We start from the raw sequence: 18,825 nt of genomic DNA, 5'->3' as shown, positions 1-18,825 counted from the left end.
TGCCCAGCCCCAGGGCAGAGTGCAGTGGGCGCTGGCCTTCGCTATTCACAGTCCCCAGCCAGGGCCTGAGAACTGGGCTGGAAAACAGCTCATGCAGCCACCTGCTTGTTCCTGGCTGCACGCCTTATCTGAAGCCGATCAGCCAGTAACAAAGGGACACGAGCGCCATGGGCCAGGCGCCACCCGCTCCTCCATGCCCTTATCTGTCCTCCTTGCCGCAAGAACGCCTTCTCCTGCTGGCGGCTGGTGCGCTGCTCGCCTGCTCTCCGCGCTGTCACCATGGGCTACTCCAAGTCCCCACTGCTCGTGGTCCTGCTGCTGTCGCTGGCCTGGCTGGCACCCGCCTGGGGAGAAAACAAGGAAGCCCAGGTCGAGGAGGGGGAGGTGGAGGACGAAGAGGACGTTGTCTCCGATGAGATCCTGGAGGAAGAGGATGTCTTGGTGCTCCACCAGCACAACTTTGAGCGAGCCCTGCATGAGCACCGCCTGCTGCTGGTGGAGTTCTGTAAGTTGGGGGGTAGGGGAGAGCCACAGCTCAGGCCAGGCAGAAGGTACCAGCAGCAGCATGGGCCATATCCCCAGCCAGCCGCCCAGCTGGGCTCGGGGCAAACCCTGTCCGCTGCCACTGAGTAGCCGTGGAGCCCTGGGGCAGGGGCCCCAAGGATGCCTGCTCTATTCTGGGGTTAGCCTTGTGCATGCTCTGCTGGTCACTGGCTCTCGGGAGCACTTGCTAAGGGGAAAGTAGATGCAGCTGTCAGCGCAGGTGCTTGGCCCTGTCACCTGCCAGTGAGACCCTGGGCATCTGTGCTCTGAGCACCCTTGGCTGTCCTTCAGCACAGAGCTCAGGTGGTGGCTTTCCCATGGGAAGGGTGTCCTGGCCTGAGCAAGGAGACACTGGCCGGTTAAACATTAATGTGCAGGCAAAGCTGTGCCCAAGTCCCAATGACTCCCTAGGGGCCACAGGAGCCAGGGGGCCAGAAGAGTGGCACAAGCAAAGCCACAGAGCCAGAGCCGTGATTAGACCCAGGCAAGCAACGTCATGAGCCTGGCCTGGGCACAGAGCCTGCACTCCTCTCCCCTGCCCCTGGGCGCAGATCCTGCCAGGGGCTCCCCTGGGAACAGCTCCAAACACACTCTTACTGGGCACAGATCCTGAAGTGTTGTCCCCTGGCCGCAGATCCCAACGTGCTCCCCCAGGACCTGGGTGCAGATCCTGCCATGTTCTCCCCTGGGCACAGATCCCAATGAGCTCTTTCCAGGGCTTGGGTGTAAAGGTAGCAATGCTCTCTCCGGGGCCTGGATGCATTGACCTCATCCCCACCATTTATTGCTGGCGGCTCTGTACCAGTCACTGCCTCAAGCAGCTCCACTGGCAGCTCCTTGCGCAAGTGTATGCGGGCCAGCAGGTTGTGGTTGCTCTGCAGGTGGGACAGTCTGTGGCTGTGTTCTGGCTGGACGCGGGCACTGCCCACAAGGCCTAGCTTCAGAGCCAGAGGCCGGGAAGTGGCCCACATGACCTGGCTCACAGTGTGGCACGGCACTCCCAAGCATGGCTCCACGGGGGACCCAACCGGCCAGGGTCCCAGCATACTGGCTGTGTGTGAAGGGGCCAGGGCTGCCCAGCTGGGCCCTGCTGCCTCTGGAGCCAGGTCTAGGCTGTTATTTAGTGCCAAGCAATTGGAGGTTGGGGGGGGGTCACCTTTGCTGGGAGTCTGTGACCCCCACAATGACGCCTCATAGCCCTGAGGGGCCTGTCCCGAGTCATGTGACAGGTGCGCTGAATGGGCCCAGCTGCAGAGTGTCCCCAGGCCTTGCTGTGAACTGGGGCCAGAGCAGGGCCATGGGGGAAGGAGGGGACGTGTGGTGCCAGGCTGAGTCTCTCCATGGAAAGAAGCTGGAGCACCCCAGGGCGGGGCAGAGGCAAGGGAGCCTTGGAGGTGCAGTCATGTCCCTCACCTCGCAGGTGGCTGACAGCAGGAAGGACCGGCCAACACATCACCCAGTGACACGGGATCCCCCTGGCAGCCTTGTCGAGCAGCACTGTCCCGCCCTGTTGGGTAGCATAGGGGGCCAGCAGAGAGGGCAGAGCACCTGGGAATGAGAGGCAGGATCGGGTGGGTTTGTGCTTCTAGGCCCTGAAGCAGGCTACGTAGCCCCGACTCTGCCCCAGTGGGAACCCAGCCCTCCAGGGGGCTATCAGATGGGCACTGTCCTCCCGGCAGAGCCAACCACAACCAGTAACCAGCTAGGGGGTGACAGCTGGGCCAGGCTGGGCAAACCCGGGCTGTGCTAGGGGCGAGTCTGTGCGAAACCCCCAGCCCTACGCTGGGTGCTCATGTCATCCCTCTTCCAGTCCCAAGCAGGCCTCAGGCTGTGCCAGTGACCCCTGCTGGACTCTGCCCTGATCTCCCCAAGATTGGGAGGAGTGGGGCAGCAGAGCGTGAGGTGGTGGAGCCCCCAGGAGGATTTCAGATGAGGTGGGCCAGGGTAGGATGCTGGGAGCTGCTCCAGGCAGAGCTGGGGGGTCTCATCCGCTCAGCCTGCCCCTTTCTCGCAGATGCCCCCTGGTGCGGGCACTGCCAGGCCCTGGCCCCTGAGTTCACGCGTGCCGCTGGCATCCTGAAGAATGACTCCACGGACCTGCGGCTGGCCAAGGTGGATGCGACGGAGGAGATGGACCTGAGTGCCGAGTTCGGTGTCACAGGGTACCCGGTGCTGAAGCTCTTCCGAGACAGGAATCGCACACACCCCATAGACTTCACAGGTACAACCTGATACTGCCCGGGGGGCCCTGCTCTGGAGCATGGTGGGGCTGGGATGGGATCCTCACCCAGTACAGCCTTGGTATGTGGGGCAGTGGTGTGGAGAAGGGGTTGTGGGGTTGCAGTGCAGGGGAGAGGTTGTGTGGGGCAGTGAACCAAGGTATGTGGGAGGGGCTGTGGAGTTGGGTGCAGGGGAGGGACCGTGGGGGGCTTCAGGGGATGAACTGTGCAGGAGGGGATGGGTTTGTAATGTGTGTGTGTGGGAGTATAGGTTTGCAGTGTGGGGAGGGGTGTGTTGGGGCTGTAGATAAGAGTGCAGGGGAGGGACTGTATGGGTGTGTGGTTCACAGGAGGGGCTGTGGAAGATTTGCAATGGGGGGGTTGGTGTGGGAGAGGGGCTTTGGGGCTGTGGGTTGAGGTTCTCGGGGGGGGTTGTGGTGCAGAGGAGGGGCTCTGGGGAGATTTGCAGTGTGGGGGAGGGGCTTTGGGGGGGGCCTGGGTCGGAATGCGGGGAGGGCTGTGGGTTGTGGGGGAGGGCTGTGGCTGTGTGGTGCACAGGAGGGGGCTGGAGTGTGTGTGTGTTTGCAGTGCAGGGGGACTGTGGGGAGTTTTGTGATGCGGGGGAGGGCTGTGGGGGGGCCATGGGTCAGGGTGCAGTGCAGGGGCTGGTGTGTGTGCATTTGCAGTGCAAGGGGGGGGCTGTGGGGAGATTTGCAATGTGAGGGAGGGGCTGTGGGAGGCCATGGGTTGGGATGCAGGGGAGGGCTGTGGGGATGGGGTGTGGGGGGACAGGCTGTGGCTGTGTGATGGAGGGGAGGGGCTGTGGGTTTGCAATGTGAGGGGTGGGCCAGGGTGCAGGGGAGGGCTGTGGCTGTGTGGTGCAGAGGAGGGGCTGGGTGTGTGTATCTGCAGAGCGGGGGGGGGCTGGGGGCCAGGTTCAGGGGGGACTGGGGCTGTGTGGTGCAGAGGAGGGCTATGGAGAGGTGTTTGCAGCGTAGGGGGGGCTGTAGCTTGCAGTGCGGGAAGGGCCGTGCGCCATGGTGTGGGGGGTCACCTCAGGCAGGTGATGTGCGGCGGTGCTGCACGCAGGGCAGCGGGACGCCGAGGGCATCGTGCGGTGGATGCGGCGGAAGGCCGGCCCCAGCGCGGAGCTGCTGCAGGACGAGGCCAGTGCCCAGGAGTTCATCGCGTCCCAGGATGTCATCGTTGTTGGGTTCTTCAAGGTGCGGGGGCCTGGTGGGCAGGAGTGGAGGACATGGGGCCTGGCAGAGCTGCCGGGTGTGGTGCTGGGACAGCCTGGGTTCAGCATGCCCCTGAGCTGGGTGGGGCAGTGGCTGCCCAGGGTGTCTAGGTGGGGACTTTCCTCACTGGCTGGCAGGGCCACTGCCCACACCACAATGTCCCCCTGCCCTGGAGGCCCTGAGCTTGGCCAGCAGGTACCATGATCCAGTGCCAGCCCTGTGTGTATGCTGTGGAAGGGCCCTCCAGCAACTGCCCCTCCCCCCCACGTACTCACCTCTCAAAGGAGTGAGCACGTCCCCTTCCCTGGTGCTCCAGTAGTGCCACATGCCAGCCCTGCACACTCAGCCCAGCCCCACCCCCTGCCTGCTGGGAGCAGCTCATGGGTGAGGGGCCAGGGCACAGTCCCCATGGTGCCAGCACCAAGGCATTGTGGCTGTGGGAGCCATGTTAGATGGAGGGTGCTCTTCACCAGTGGGCTGCCAGGGAGCTGGTCTGGGTGGGCAGCGCAGTGCTCCTGCCCCCAGACCAGCTCAGGGCCTCACGGGGTGTTCGCAGGACCTGCAGAGCAAGGCTGCGCAGGGCTTTTATGAAGTTGCCAGTGATGCTGTGGACGTGACCTTCGGGGTCTCCAACAGGACAGAGCTCTTCCAGAAATACAGTGTCACCCCCGACACCATCTGCCTCTTCAAGAAGGTGAGAGGGGGTGGGACAGGGTACCTGGCACTCGTCCTACCCCAGCTACAGCCCAGCAGGGACATGGGGATTCACGAAATATAGGTCTATCAATGACTATTAGCCAGGATGGGCAGGGATGGTGTCCCCAGCCTCTGTTTGCCAGGAGCTGGGAATGGGCACAGGGGATGGATCACTTAATGATTACCTGTTCTGTTCATTCCCTCTGGGGCACCTGGCATTGGCCACTGTTGGAAGACAGGATACTGGGGTAGATGGATCTTTGGTCTGACCCAGTAGGGCCGTTTTTATGGGCCAACCAGAGATGGACCACCCAGAGATGGGCATGAGCACTAGCCCCAGCAGGTGACAAGGTGGGTACGTTGGGATGGGAAAGGCCTGGAAAGATGGGCAGAAGGGGCTAATGCAATGACCAGGTGTCATGGAGTGTGGGGGAGTCCGGGGCCTGCACCCGTCTTCCTGGGGTTCACTGTGACTCTCAGCCAGTCAGTAAAATGGAAGGTTTCTTGCACAATAGGAACACAGTCTAAAACAGAGCTTTGGGGTACAACCAGGACCCCTCAGTCAAGTCCTGGGGGAGCAGGTATCTTAGACCCCAGCCCTGGGGTTCCCTGCATTCCACCACCCAGCACCAAACTGAAACTAAACCCCCCCTACCAGGCTCTCTCCTGCAGCCTTTTTCCACATTCCCATGGCAGAGGAGTTACCTCCCTCTCCCCCTCCTAGCTCAGGTTACAGGTTCCCAGGTCAACACTCCCACCTCCCTGCTGCATCACATCTCTCTCCCCTTCGAGACTGAACTGAGCGGGGGTCACTCTGACCAGTGACCTGGGGAAGTTCAGGGCCCCTTCTTCTGGACAACGCATCCGCTATCATGTTGGCACTTCCCTTCACATGGACCATGTCCATGTCATAATCCTGCAGGAGCAAGATCCACCTCAGGAGTTTGGCGTTGGCTTCTTTCATCTGATTCAGCCAGGTCAAGGGAGAGTGGTCGGTGTACACGGTGAAGTGTCGCCCGAAGAGATATGGCTCTAGTTTCTTGAGGGCCCACACCATGGCTAGGCACTCCTTCTCGATGGCCGCGTAGTGTTGCTCCCGGGGTAGCAACTTCTTGCTCAGGTACACAATGGGGTGTCTCTCCCCCTTTTCATCCTCCTGCATTAACACTGTCCCCAGTCCCGTGTCTGAGGCATCGGTGAACACCATAAAGGGCTTGTCAAAGTCTGGGTTTGTCAGAACTGGGCCACTGACCAGAGCCTCCTTCAGCGCCCGGAAAACCTCCTGGCTCTGCTCGGTCCAGATCACCTTATCTGGCTTCCCCTTCTTGCATAGTTTGGTGATGGGGGTGGCTATGGCGCTAAAGCGGGGCACAAACCTTCGGTAGTATCCTGCCAAGCCAATAAAGGCTTGGATCTGCTTTTTGGTGTGGGGAGTGGGCCAATCTCTGATCACCTCCACCTTAGCTGGTTCCGGTTTTAGGTGGCCGCTCCCCACCCGATGGCCCAGGTAAGATACTTCAGCCATCCCCCCCTTGCACTTCTCCACTTTTACAGTCAGCCCAGCCTCCTGGAGTCGTTCCAGCACTTGTCTAACCTGGGACACATGGTGCTCCCAGGTCTGGCTAAAGACACAGATGTCATCAATATACGCCACGGCAAAACTCTCCATCCCCCTCAGTAGCTGATCCACCAGGCGCTGGAAGGTGGCCGGTGCTCCCTTGAGGCCGAAAGGCAGGATCAGGAACTCATAGAGCCCCAGAGTGGTGATAAAGGCCGATTTCAGTCGGGCATCTGCATCCAGTGGCACTTGCCAGTAGCCCTTTATAAGGTCCATGGTGGTAAGGTATCGAGCTCCTTCCAGTTTGTCTAGGAGTTCATCAGGCCTGGGCATGGGGTAGGCATCAGATACAGTGATGGCATTGAGCTTCCGATAGTCCACACAGAACCAGATCAACCCATCCTTTTTGGGGACCAGCACCACCGGCAAGGCCCAAGGGCTGACAGATGTCTGGATTACCCCCAAAGCCAGCATGTCCCTGACCTCTCTTTCCAGTTTCCTGAGCAGTTTTCCCTGTGACTCGGAAGGGGGAGCATCTTATCGGTGGGTGCAGACAGGATCGGTGGACAGTCAGATTAGTGCGTCCAGGTTGTTTGGAAAACAGCTGTCGGTACGGATGCAGCACCCCCCTGATCTCAGCTTGCTGGGTAGGGGTTAGCTGATCTGAGAGGGGAATTGTTTCCAGGGGTGAACCAGCTCTGGTCCCAGGGAATAGATCTACTAAAGGGTCATCTCCCTGCTCCTCCCAATTCCACACACGGCCAACACCACATTCCCCCTGGCATAATATGGCTTCATCATATTCACATGGTACACCCGGCAGTGGTGCGCCCAGTTAGACAGCTCCACCACATAGTTTACCTCATTTAGCTGCTTGACAACCTTGAAAAGGCCTTCCCAGGTGGCCTGTAGTTTGTTCTTTCTCATGGGGATGAGAACCATCACTGGATGCCTGGTGGTGTAGGAGCGGGCCCGCGCCGTGCGGTCATACCAGACCTTCTGCTTCTTCTGGGCCCTGGCCAGATTCTCCCTGGCCAGGCCCATGAGTTCAGCAAGTCTCTCTCAGAAGATCAGGACATACTCCACCACTGATTCTCCATTGGGAGTCGCCTTCCTTGCCCATTCGTCTCTCATCAGGTCCAGGGGGCCCCTTACCCTTCTTCCATATAACAGTACGAAAGGTGAAAATCCAGTAGACTCCTGGGGTACATCCCTGTATGCGAACAGCAGGTGAGGTAAGTACTTGTCCCAATCCTGCGGGTGCTGGTTCATTAAGGTTTTCAGCATCATCTTTAGCATCCCATTGAACCTCTCCACCAGTCCATTGGACTAGGGGTGATAAGCTGAGGCACAGTTGTGCCAGACCCCACATTTCTCCCACAAGCACCGAAGCAGGGCCGACATGAAGTTGGATCCTTGGTCTGTCAAGATTTCCTTGGGGAACCCCACTCGGCTGAAAATGGTCAGGAGCGCATCTGCCACGGTGTCTGCTTCAATGGAAGCTAAGGGCACTGCCTCGGGGTAGTGGGTGGGAAAATCTACCACCTCCAGAATCTATTTCTTCCCCGACCGGGTCGTCTTGCTGAGAGGTCCCACTATGTCCATGGCCACCTTCTGGAAAGGTTCCTCTATGATGGGCAAAGGTCTCAAAGCTACTTTCCCCTTGTCCCAGGCCTTTCCCACCCTCTGACAGGGGTCACAGGATCGGCAATACTGCCATACAGTGGTAAAGACCCCAGGCCAGTAGAAGTTCTGTAGCAGCCTCTGCCGGGTGCGCCAGATTCCCTGGTACCCTGAGAGGGGGATGTCGTGGGCCAGGTATAGTAGCTTGCGGCGATACTTCTGGGATACCACCAGCTGCCTCCTGATCCCACAGTTCTCCGCTTCCCTTGGGGGAACCCCTTCTCCCACAGGAACCTCTCCTGGCAACCTCTCCTCATGGTCCGTACCACACTGAGGTCGGCCAGGTCCCTGAGCTTCCGCAAGAAGGGGTCTTTCTGCAACTCGGCCTGGAACTCAGCGGCTGGGAAAGGGAAGGGGCCTGGTTCCCTCTCATTGCCAGGTCTGAGGCCACAGCCTCTCTGAGCCATTCCCCTCAGCACTCCCTCCCCACCACGGTAGGGTCCTGCACCTCCGGTGTGGCTCCCCACACAAGGTCAGGGCGCAGTGCCCCTCGCCGGCTTTGGCTACGGGTCACAACCAGGGCGGTCTGGGGGTTGCTTGGCCAGTCCTTTAGGTCCCCCCCATCAAAACCTCAGTGGGCAAATTGTCATGCTCCCCCACGTCCTTGGCGCCCTCGGCCCCCCATTTCAGGTGTACCCTTGCCATGGGCACCTTGAATGGGGTCCCACCCACCCCTGTCAGGGTCAGGTAGATGTTGGGCACCATCCGATCTGGGGCCACCACCTCGGGCCGGGCCAATGTCACCTCCGTGCCCGTATCCCAGTATCCATTGACCTTCCTCCATCCACCTCCAGGGGAACAAGGCACTCTCTCCGGAGGGATAGTCCCATGCCCACCCTGTAAACTGAGAGCCCTGAGTCCAGAGCATCCAGCCTCTGGCAGAGCTGGCCGGGGGTATTCTTCCATCCTGAGCAGGTGGTAAGCTGGCAGCCCCCCTTGCCTGGGCCATCTGCCCCTCATCCAGCTGGGTCCCTACCCAGTTAACCCTGGGTAGGTTGGGTCTGCTCAGTCTGTTCCTGAGCCTGGGGCACTGGGTCCATACGTGGCCTCTCTGGCCACAGTGAAAGCAGCTCAGGTCACGTTGGTCCCCTCTAGCGGGTCGGAGGGTCCCGACGCCAGGCGTTCCCCTTGGGAGGGGGTTCTCCATTTTTCCCGCTGGGAGGTCCCATGGTGACTCTCTCTCTGCATCATGGGGGGGCTGTTCTTTTGGGACTCCTCCCTGCTACTCCCTGAGCGACTGTTCACAAACTTGTCAGCTAGCTTCCTGCATGCTGTGGTTCTCTAGCTTTTTGTTTACCAACCATAGCCTCAGGTCGGAAGGGCACTGTTCATACAGTTGCTCCAGTACGATTAGGTCAAGCAGGTCCTCTTTAGCTTGTGCCCCAGCTGTCCACTTGCGGGCATATCCCTGCATTCGGTTGACCGGTTGTAGGTATGTGACCTCAGGTGTTTTAAGCTGACTCCAGAACCTTTTCTGGTACATCTCGGGGGTCAACCCAAACTCACGGAGCAGTGCCTTTTTGAACAGTTCGTAGTCCCCTGCCTCCGCCTCTGTCATTCGGCTGTACACCTCCATGGCTTTGGGGTCCAGCAAGGGGGTGAGAAACTGGAGCCTGTCTGCAGTGTCAATCCTATGCATCTCACAGGCATTCTGAAAGGCCGTCATCTATATCCTCCCCCTCCTTATGCTGGGCCAAGAAGCACTTATCAAAGCTCCTTGCAGTCTTGGGTCCCCCCTCACTCACTGCAGCTGGGGCCCCACTGCTCCTCAGCCTGGCCAGCTCTAGTTCATGCTGTCTCTGCTTCTCTTCATGCTGCCTCTGTTTCTCCTTCTCCTCCTGCTCATGCTGGCATTGCCTCTCCTTCTCTTCCCACTCAAGCTGCTGCTGTTTTTCATGATCCTCCAGCTCCCTCATTTTCATCTCCCTCTCCCATTCCAGCCACCTCCACTCCAAGGGTGGGGATTTCTGCCGGGAGGATTCCCTGCTGGTTGCCTGGGTCAGGGTGCCCTCAGTATTCTCTGGGCTCCCCCCAACCCCTCCCCCAGGCATAGGTAGCAAGGGTCTCAGGATGTCCTCAGCAGCAGTCTGACCCCTCCCAGCCTGGTCAGGCACCAGGTCCCACGCTGCGTCCACCAGGTGGCTTCCCTCAGGGACAGGGATCAGGTCATCCAAGCGATCCCTCTCCTCCAACTGGGCAATCAGCTGTTCCTTGGTGGACCTCCCAATACGCAGCCCCTTCTGCCTGCACAGCTCCACCAGGTCGCTCTTAAGGCGTTTAGCATACATCTCCCTGCTGGCCACTCGCAGGCCTGGGCAGTTTTCCACGGTTTCCAGGAAGAACCCCTAGGGTGCCAGTCCTTCTTGAGGTCACCACCTCTTTGCCAGGGTCGAGCTGCAGACTCCTCTGCCCCTGGGACCGCTCGCTGCAATCCCCCAGGGGACCCTGTTACTGCAGAAGTCCTTCTCTCTGGTCACACACTCCCAGGGGTTAACCACCCCTGGAAACTGTCTCTCTCTCTCTCTGAATCTTCAGCACGCCTGGTCCCTGTCAATCCCCCTTCATTTTACTGTTCCCCAGTCACTTACTGCAGGAAACACCGTTCATGGGGTGCAGTAGATCCCACCACTGCCACCAGTTGTCACGGAGTGTGGGGGAGTCTAGGGCCTGCACCTCTCTTCCTGGGGTTCACTGTGACTCTCAGCCAGCCAGTAAAATGGAAGATTTCTTGCACAACAGGAACATGGTATAAAACAGAGCTTGGGGATACAACCAGGACCCCTCAGTCAGGTCCTTCTGGGGGAGCAGGGAGCTTAGACCCCCCCCAGCCCTGGGGTTCCCTGCGTTCCACCACCCAGCACCAAACTGAAACTAAACCCCCTCCTCCCACGGCTCTCTGCTGCAGCCTTTTTCCACATTCCCAGGGCAGAGGTGTTACCTCCCCCGCCCCCTCCTGGCTCAGGTTACAGGCTCTCAGGTATCCCATCCCCAGTGAAACTCCCCTGCCACATTCCCAGGTCAACACTCCCCACTCCCTGCTTAGGTCCGTTGCATCCGATGAAGTGAGCTGTAGCTCACGAAAGCTTATGCTCTAATAAATTTGTTAGTCTCTAAGGTGCCACAAGTACTCCTTTTCTTTTTTGCGAATACAGACTAACACGGCTGCTACTCTGAAACCTGTCACTCCCTGCTGCGTCACACCAGGGCAGGGCATTTTCCCAAGGCTGTTGCCCCAGCAGGATATGGCCCCACAGGGTGCCCTGCTAGTGCAGGAGGCAGCCTGGGGCCCTGCCCAGCCTCTCCCACCTTTGGCTCCATGCACTCAGTGTGTGGCACTGCCCCGCCTTGATTTGTTGCAGTTTGATGAAAAGCGGGTGGATTTCCCTCTGGATGCGGAGCTGGGCCTGAACAAGGAGGAGCTCTCCCGCTTCATTGTCCTGCACAGCCTGGAGCTGGTGATGGAGTTCACCAGTCAGGTGAGACCCCCCCCCACCCCCAATGAGAACAGCCCTGGCTCTGCCCTCCCGGGTCCCGGCTGGTCCTGGGGGCGGGACCCCAGCTGGAGGGACCCTGTGCTGAAGCACGGCCTGGGAGCTCCGCTACTTACCCTGTCCCTGTCAGTGCCGGACCAGCTGGAGGGAAGGGGGGAGTGGGTGGAATCAGCACTGATGAGGGGGAGCCCTGGGCTGGGGGCAGCAGGGGTGCGGGTGGGGGAGGGCACTGGTTGGGGGGGTTGAGAGCCCAGGGCTGGGGTGGCAGGAGGGTACGGGGGGAACCCAGGACTGGGGTGGGGGGAAGCCAAAATTTTTTTTGCTTGGGGCAGCAAAAAACCTAGAGCCGGCCCTGACTGGGAAGGGCTGGCCTAGGGCACATGGCTTGCTGCACAGCCGGGTGTGGAGAGGGAATCACAGCTGGGGTGTGTGTGTGTGTGTGTGTGGTGGGACATGAGGGGCTCACATCTGGGGGTTTCTGTGTGGATTGCAGCCAGGGCACTGGGCAGGGCTGGCATAGGGCACACTGCTCACTGCACAGCTGGGCGGGGTGTGGATGTGTGTGGATTGCAGGGCACTGGCATGGGCAGACAACCACTCATGGAGAGTGTCTAGACATCTAGGCCTTTCCTGCCAGCCCTTCCCAGGACCTTGGGGCTGCAGCTGTTGCCCTGGGTCCGTTCGGTAGTTGCTGCAGGAGCATGTGTGTGGGGACCCTTCTGCAAACCCTCTTTCTCTCCTTAGAACTCACCCAAGATATTCGGGGCGAAAATCCTCAACCATCTGCTGCTGTTTATTAACAAGACCCTGGAGCCCCACCTGGAGATCCTGGGCAGCTTCCAGGCTGCCGCACCGCCGTTCAGGGGCCAGGTAACCAGCTAGTCATGTCCCTGGCAGTGGGCGCTGACCCTATGAGCTGCAGCCTCTGATCCCAGCATGCCCCACTCAACTGGCCTGGCTGGGCCAGGCAGGCTGCTCCCAGCTGGCAGGGCTCTTGCCAGGGCTGTGGGACACCAACACGTGGCTGGCATCACATGCATGCACTATGGGCTAGCCTGGCTGGGCTTGTGGTCGAGTTCCTTAAATCTGAGAGCCTCATCCCAGCCCTGGCGTCCGCTGGCTCACAGCCCCAGCATTGGGAATGGGAGTGGCTCATTTTTTGGGCCAGGCTGGCTCAGGAGGGGCCCTATGCCTTGCAGAGGCTGGAGCACTTGCTCCAATCCTGGCCCAGAGTGGCCAACATGGGGAGTGAGGGAGTCAGGGAAAGGACAGGCTCAGATGTGCACAGTAGCCGGGGGACGACGACTCTCAGTTCCAGGGCTGGGGAGGGCATGTTGGGGCTGGTCTGGGTGGGGGATCAGTCCCAGCGCAGGCTCTGTGGGACAGTTAGGGTGTGTAGGGGGTCTCAGTCCCAGTGCAGGCATTGGGGGCAGTGACGGGACCTGTGGGGGGCTCCTAGTCCCAGCCTAGGCTTTGTGGAACAGCAAAGGGGTGTGTGGGAGCTCTTGCTCCCAGCACAGGGCTGTGGGGGAGCATAGGGTGGGGTCTCTCAGTCCCAGCGCAGGCTCTGTGGGGCAGCGAGGGTGCATGGGGGGCTCTCAGTCCCAGCACAGGCACTGGGGAGCAGTGAGGGAGCCTGGTGAGGACTGTCAGTCCCAGGGCTGGGGAGGGCACGATTGGGCTAGTCTGGGTGGGGGCTCAGTCCCAGGGCTGGTGAGGCCATGGTCGGGCTGGTCTGGGGTTCGGCTGCCCCATGTCTGTGCCCCACTGTAGGTTCTCTTCGTGCTCATCGACGTGAATGGGGAAGGCGCCCAAGTGCTGCAGTACTTTGGCCTCAAGAGCCATGAGGCCCCCACCCTGCGCTTCATCAACACTGACACCAATAAGAAGTACCGCATGGCCACGGACGAGTTCACCACCCAGGCCGTGGGCTCCTTTGCCCAGACCGTGCTCGATGGCAAGGTCCAGGTGCGTACAGCAGCCATGCCCATGGCTCAGGCCCAGCCCACCCCTCCTGACAGCAGGAAGGGGAGCACTGCCATTTGTGGGGGTGGGGAGAGCTGAAGGCCATGTGCCACCACCAGATTAAGTGAGGGCAAGCTGGGGGCCCTGGCCACATTCCTCCTGTGCCCCCAACCTGCTGCCATCCCAGCCCTAGCTCCTTTAATGCAGAGGACTTCCCAGCTGCTGTATAGTGCCCCACTGAGATACAGCCACCTCTGGGGGGAGAGGGGCACCTGAGCAGGGGAGAGGATTGGGGGAAGACTGCAGAGCAGATCTTGGTTTCCCAGCCAGCAAATACCAGGGGACTCCCCTGACTTCCCGGAGCAGGACGAGAGCTGAGTTGCCCATGCCAAGATCTGAATCTTCGGTTCCAGGGAGTTGGTTCTTAGACCCCTCTTGTGCGATGCAGCTGGATCAATCAAAAGGACCCTTCTTGACCACTCATGCAGACGTTCCCCTTTATGTGAAGTTTGCCCAGAAATGCTCAGGCTGGAGGGCAGCGAGCGGTGTCTACTGTATTAGGAATGCCGAGCGCCCTCCTCTGAGCGCAAGCGCTGCAGGGCCAGGTATGGGGAACAGGCCTGTGCAAGCCCGTGTGACTCACACACACTCATGGCCCAGAAGTTTGCCCCTGTAGCATCTCTTTGTAGCACTCTCCGGAAGTGAGTTACCAAACAGCCCACACAGCCTCTCCCTCTCTCCGCAGCCCCATCTCATGAGCGAGGAGGTCCCTGAGGACTGGGATAAGCATCCAGTTAAAGTCCTCGTGGGCAAGAACTTTGAGCAAGTGGCTTACGACGAGACCAAGAATGTTTTTGTGAAGTTCTGTAAGTATCAGCCCTGCAAGAGTGAGTCTGGACCTCCCCCGCCCTAGGCCTGCCTGATGCCCTCGGCCAGGGCCCAGTGCAGACACAAGCACCAACTCCATATGCCACCAGACAAAGCTGTACTGGCCAGAGACTGCCTAGACATGGGAGCTGGAGGATCCTGGCAATTCAGTCCAGCTCCTCGGGGCAGAGGAGACACTTCTAGTGTGTGTCCAGGGAAGAGCTCACTGTCTCAGGTGACCTTCTCTTCCCTGGGGAGGCAATTCCCTGTCTGCGCTGTCTCACCTCCAGGGAGCCTAGCAATTCCTGCCACATTGACCAATCCCCTCGTCCTGGGGGGAAGGGGAGTGGCACCTGGCAAGTGGTTGCAGCTTGTGTCCCACCCTGCCCTGGCCAAGCTCCCTCACTCAGGCTGTCCAGCTCCTTTGTTGGTCTCCTCCAAGCCCATCCGTCCCTGGGGAGCTATGACCCCACGCACTGAGAGGAATCATTTTAAGTACCTGGGTTGCTCCCAAGCATCTACAGCATTGCTGTGTGTGGTGGGCAAAGGCTCCAGCTGGTCCAACCTGATTGTGCTGTGTGCCCCTGCCCTGCTGACTTTGCCAGTTTCCTGGCCCGGTTGCTGGAGCTGCTTTCCCAGCCCCAGTGCTCTGCCCCCAGGATGCTCCCTGCAGAGCAGACAAGCAACCCCTCTCTGTCATGGCAGATGCCCCTTGGTGCACACATTGCAAGGAGATGGCACCTGTCTGGGAGGAGCTGGGTGAGAAGTATAAAGATCATGAGAACATCATCATTGCCAAGCTGGATGCAACAGCCAATGAGATCATGAATCTCACCATCCATGGCTACCCTACACTGCACTATTTCCCTGCTGGGCCAGACAGGAAGGTACAGCTGGGGTTGTCTGGATGGGATGGGAAGAGCCCACTGGGATGGGGGTGCACTTAGGTGCAGGAGGTGGGTCACTCCTGGACCTGTGCTGGGTGACAGCAAGGACCCATTCTAGACTCTCATCTGGATACTGCATGCAGCACTGGTCCCCCATCTCACACAGGATATGGCAGAGCTCAAGGGGTTCAGAGAAGGGCGTTGAGAAGGATCAGAGGTTGGAGAAAGTGAGGTGCCATTGAAATGACTGGGATTGTTCCCTTAGAGAGAGGGTGAGTAAGAGGGGACAGAGTAACAGACTATCAAATACTGACTGCTCTAGATATGGTAGATTGGGACCATCTGGGCTGCCTGTCTCATAACACAAGAAGAAAGAGACAATCAATGATCCCAGAAGAGAACAAATCCAACAGTGATAAAAGGAAATATACTTTCACACAACACAGCCTGTGGAACTAACTGCCATAAGATGCAATTGAGGCCCAAGAGCTCTGTAGGATTCCAACAGGGGCTGGGTGTTTCTCTAGGTAATGGGACCCTCCAGGGTTACAACAAGACAAACTAAAATAATAGTGCTTTAGCAGAGCTCCAACCCCTCCTGCTTCTGGGCAGGAGCCACTCGCTGATGGGGTCAGGAGTAGACTTTCCTGGGGTGGGCTAGACCAAAATTCTCTGCTGGGGATTCTTGCATCTCTCAGAAGAAGCTGGTGCTGGCAACGTCAGAAGCAGGAGATTGGGCTGGCCCAGGCCTAGCATGGAGGGTGGTGGGTAGAGGCAGGCTATGCTGCCCACAGTGAGGTCCTAGGAGTTCAGCCTGCAAAGAGGCAATCCTGCAGCACCAATGTCTCATGTTTCTCCTCTGCCTGCACCAGCTGATTGAGTACAAGAGTGCCAGAGACCTGGAGACCTTCTCCAAGTTCCTGGAGAACGGTGGGACGCTGCCTGCAGAGGACACGCAGCCTGTGGTTAGTAGAGTCTCAGGGCTCCACCCTGCCACCCCTTGAAGCTGGAAGCCGGCTGACTCAGGCTGTTGCTTTAGCAAGGAGGCCACTCGGACCAACCCATCCCACCAACCTTCCGCTAGCCCGTCAGCCTGCAGCAGCTGGCTCTGCCCAGCCCCGTGACTCTCCCACCATGGAGAGAGGTGTGTCCCTCATGTCCCTCCACCATGGTCCCTTGCACCCTTTCCCCATGGGGCAGAGGGCTGGGTCCCTCGTACTCCTCCCCTACCAGGGAGATCAGGGTCCCTCACACCCTCTCCCCCACTGTCCCTCATTCCCTTCCCCACTTTGGAGAGAGCTGTGTCTCTCCTGCCCCACTCCATGGGGTTCTGGCCTTGCCTCCGATGCATGCTGGGCCTGCTGGGGGCAGTGGTTTCCATGGTAACCCCCCTGCTGTTCCCCAGGTTCCTGAGAGCCCCGAGGAGCCCAAGGACACAAGTGGGACACACCCGGCCGATGCTCCTGAAAGCAGAGACGAGTTATGAGACCCGCCCTGCACCCACCCCTGGAACCCCTGAGAGCAGGCACCTGGGGCATGGACTGACCCTGCACTGGGCTGGCCTGGCCTCCTCAAACTATGGCAAGGCCCATGGTGGGTGCGGCCTGGCACCTTCTCCTTTTGCAGAGCAGCCCCAGCCAGGAACAGGGCCATCCTCCATGCCCCCACATGCTCCAGCCTCCACCCCATCCTGCAGCACTGATGGCCCAGAAGCCAGGCCCAGCATGCCAAGGGTCGCCCACAGCTCCCTCAGGCAGTAACACCAGCATCAAACACCTGTGCCCCAAAATCGTGAGATTGGCATAAACATCATGAGACCTGACAACCAGCTGTGGTGGTTCTTTGTCTCCGCTGCCGGGTGCAGGTATGGGGTCCCAGCCCTGCAGCCAGGAGGGTAGCACTGGATGGTGCTATTGAAAGCTGAGGCCTATGGCATCACCTGCCTCCCGGAGCTGGGGCTTGAAGAACCCCTCAGAAACCATGAATCTCCTGATGAATCTCAAGTGAGGGCAACAGCAGGGGGTGGGCGAGTGGGGGATGGGCACATGGCAGAACCAGGATCATGAAAACCTGTGTGAGGCTCCAGCTTCAACCCCAGCTGCACCCTTTCCCAGCACATCACCCACAGGGGGAGAAAATGGGACAATGCATGGATGGCATGCTGGCACTGTGAGAAATGTATCTACTGTCCCGTGGCCCACAGGGCCTTCCTCAGCCCTACAGCAAGAAGGGCCCCTGGGCTAAGGGTGGGCATCCATCAGCTGCAGTAAGATTAGGGTTTATCCCCCCTGTAGCCTGCAGCATGAGCTCCCGCCTGGGCACTATGCTGGTCTCCCAGTAGGTCCCCACGGTCCCATGAGTCGGACCCCCAAAAAATCATGAGATTTTTTTTAAAAGATCCTCATGTGTGTTTTAGGTCATTCTCTTGCTGAACCCCCGCCCCGCCGCCTGTTTGCAGGGCGTGTGCATGTGACGTGTTACCCATTCTCCCAGTGTGCTGGATACGGTGATTTTGGTCCCTGCAGCAGGAGCTCTGACCCCCACCTCTGCCCCTCTCCTGCCCAGCAATGATTGTTGTCCCCCAGCCCCCCATCAGTTCTGCCCCCATCCACCCCCCCCTCAATTCAGCCCCCTCTTCAGTTCAGTTCCCCAGCCCCCATCACAGTTCAGCCACCGTTACCCTATCGACCCCCACCACCCTCAGTTCATCTTCCCACCCATCTACTCAGAACTCACCATCAGCACAGCCGTCACCCTCCTCACGTCAGTCCCCCGGCCATAGTTCAGCCCTCCCAGCCTCACCTCTGCTCCTCTTAGGGTTCTTCACCCTCCGCAGGCCTGGGGGGGCTGCAGTGGGGTCCCCCTCCTACATCCCATGCTAGCAGTGGAGCAGCCATCGAGGGCTGACAGCACGAGTCCCGCCACGTGCAAGGCTAGCAGCGGGACCCCATCTCCCAGGGCTTACAGCGATTTCTAAGCAAAATTAAGGCTCACTCAACCTCAGCAGAGAACTCCCAGATGGCAGGATTTTTTTTCCAGTGGCAGCCAGCGTGGCCTTTCTGTTCATGTTCCCAGGTGCTGTAACCACCTATGCCCTCTGCCCCGTCCTCAAGGGACTCCAGGGCCAGTTAATTTAAAGTTGCCCAGCTGTTTCTCTGGCCCCAAGCCCTCCTTCTCCCTCCATGGAGGCAGGGCCCTTGCAACCCAGCTCAGTAGTGCAAGCAGGGGGCCTGGTGGGGGCAGGCCCTGCAGGAGGAGCTGAGCTGGGGCAAGCAGCTGATTTGCCCAAGGGCTTGGCCTCAAACTGAGGGGGAGCTCAAGGGTCAGTGGAGCATGGGGAGTCAGAGAGGCGGGCAAAAGTCAAGGGAGGGCTCAGGCTGGAGGGAGTTGGGGGGAGGGGAGGTCAGGAGCCCCACATTATCTGAACAGCAGCCATGGTTCCTGGAGCCAGCCTCGCCCATGTGCTATGGGAAGAACCCCCAGCCCCAGGTGGGCCATGAGATCACAGGGACAGCGCCAGACCAGTGCCCAGCACCGCACAGCAAAGCCCAGAGAGATGCTGCCAGGAGGCCAAGCCCAGGCTGGGGGATGTGGAATGGGCTGAGCGGAGCACTGATTCCACAGCCATGGGCTGTGCCAGCCCTGGGGAGGCACAACTGGCTTGAAGACACTCCC

General features: G+C 59.5%; 1 protein-coding gene across 1 annotated transcript; it reads left to right on the top strand.

Moving 5' to 3' along the window:
- Positions 1-279: 279 nt before the first annotated feature.
- Positions 280-16,636, top strand: PDIA2 (protein disulfide isomerase family A member 2). The gene is made up of 11 exons (XM_038419566.1): positions 280-505; positions 2,558-2,764; positions 3,852-3,985; positions 4,560-4,697; positions 11,300-11,416; positions 12,176-12,301; positions 13,205-13,399; positions 14,142-14,262; positions 14,969-15,150; positions 16,023-16,115; positions 16,556-16,636. Exons 1-11 carry the CDS (start codon positions 280-282, stop codon positions 16,634-16,636), a joined length of 1,620 nt encoding a protein of 539 aa, XP_038275494.1.
- The last annotated feature ends 2,189 nt before the right edge of the window (positions 16,637-18,825 follow it).

The sequence above is a fragment of the Dermochelys coriacea genome, chromosome 10 (genome assembly GCF_009764565.3).
Source record: "Dermochelys coriacea isolate rDerCor1 chromosome 10, rDerCor1.pri.v4, whole genome shotgun sequence".
In the NCBI taxonomy this organism is placed as follows: domain Eukaryota; kingdom Metazoa; phylum Chordata; order Testudines; family Dermochelyidae; genus Dermochelys; species Dermochelys coriacea.
The sequence above is the reverse complement of the archived record's forward strand: the minus strand, read 5'-3'. Positions and strand labels throughout refer to the sequence as shown.

Coding starts and splice junctions, on each gene's coding strand:
- PDIA2 (XM_038419566.1), top strand. CDS start 280: ATGGGCTACTCCAAGTCCCCACTGCTCGTGGTCCTGCTGCTGTCGCTG. Junction 2,765..3,851: donor ACACCCCATAGACTTCACAG/GTACAACCTGAT, acceptor TGCTGCACGCAG/GGCAGCGGGACGCCGAGGGC. Junction 13,400..14,141: donor TGCTCGATGGCAAGGTCCAG/GTGCGTACAGCA, acceptor CTCTCTCCGCAG/CCCCATCTCATGAGCGAGGA.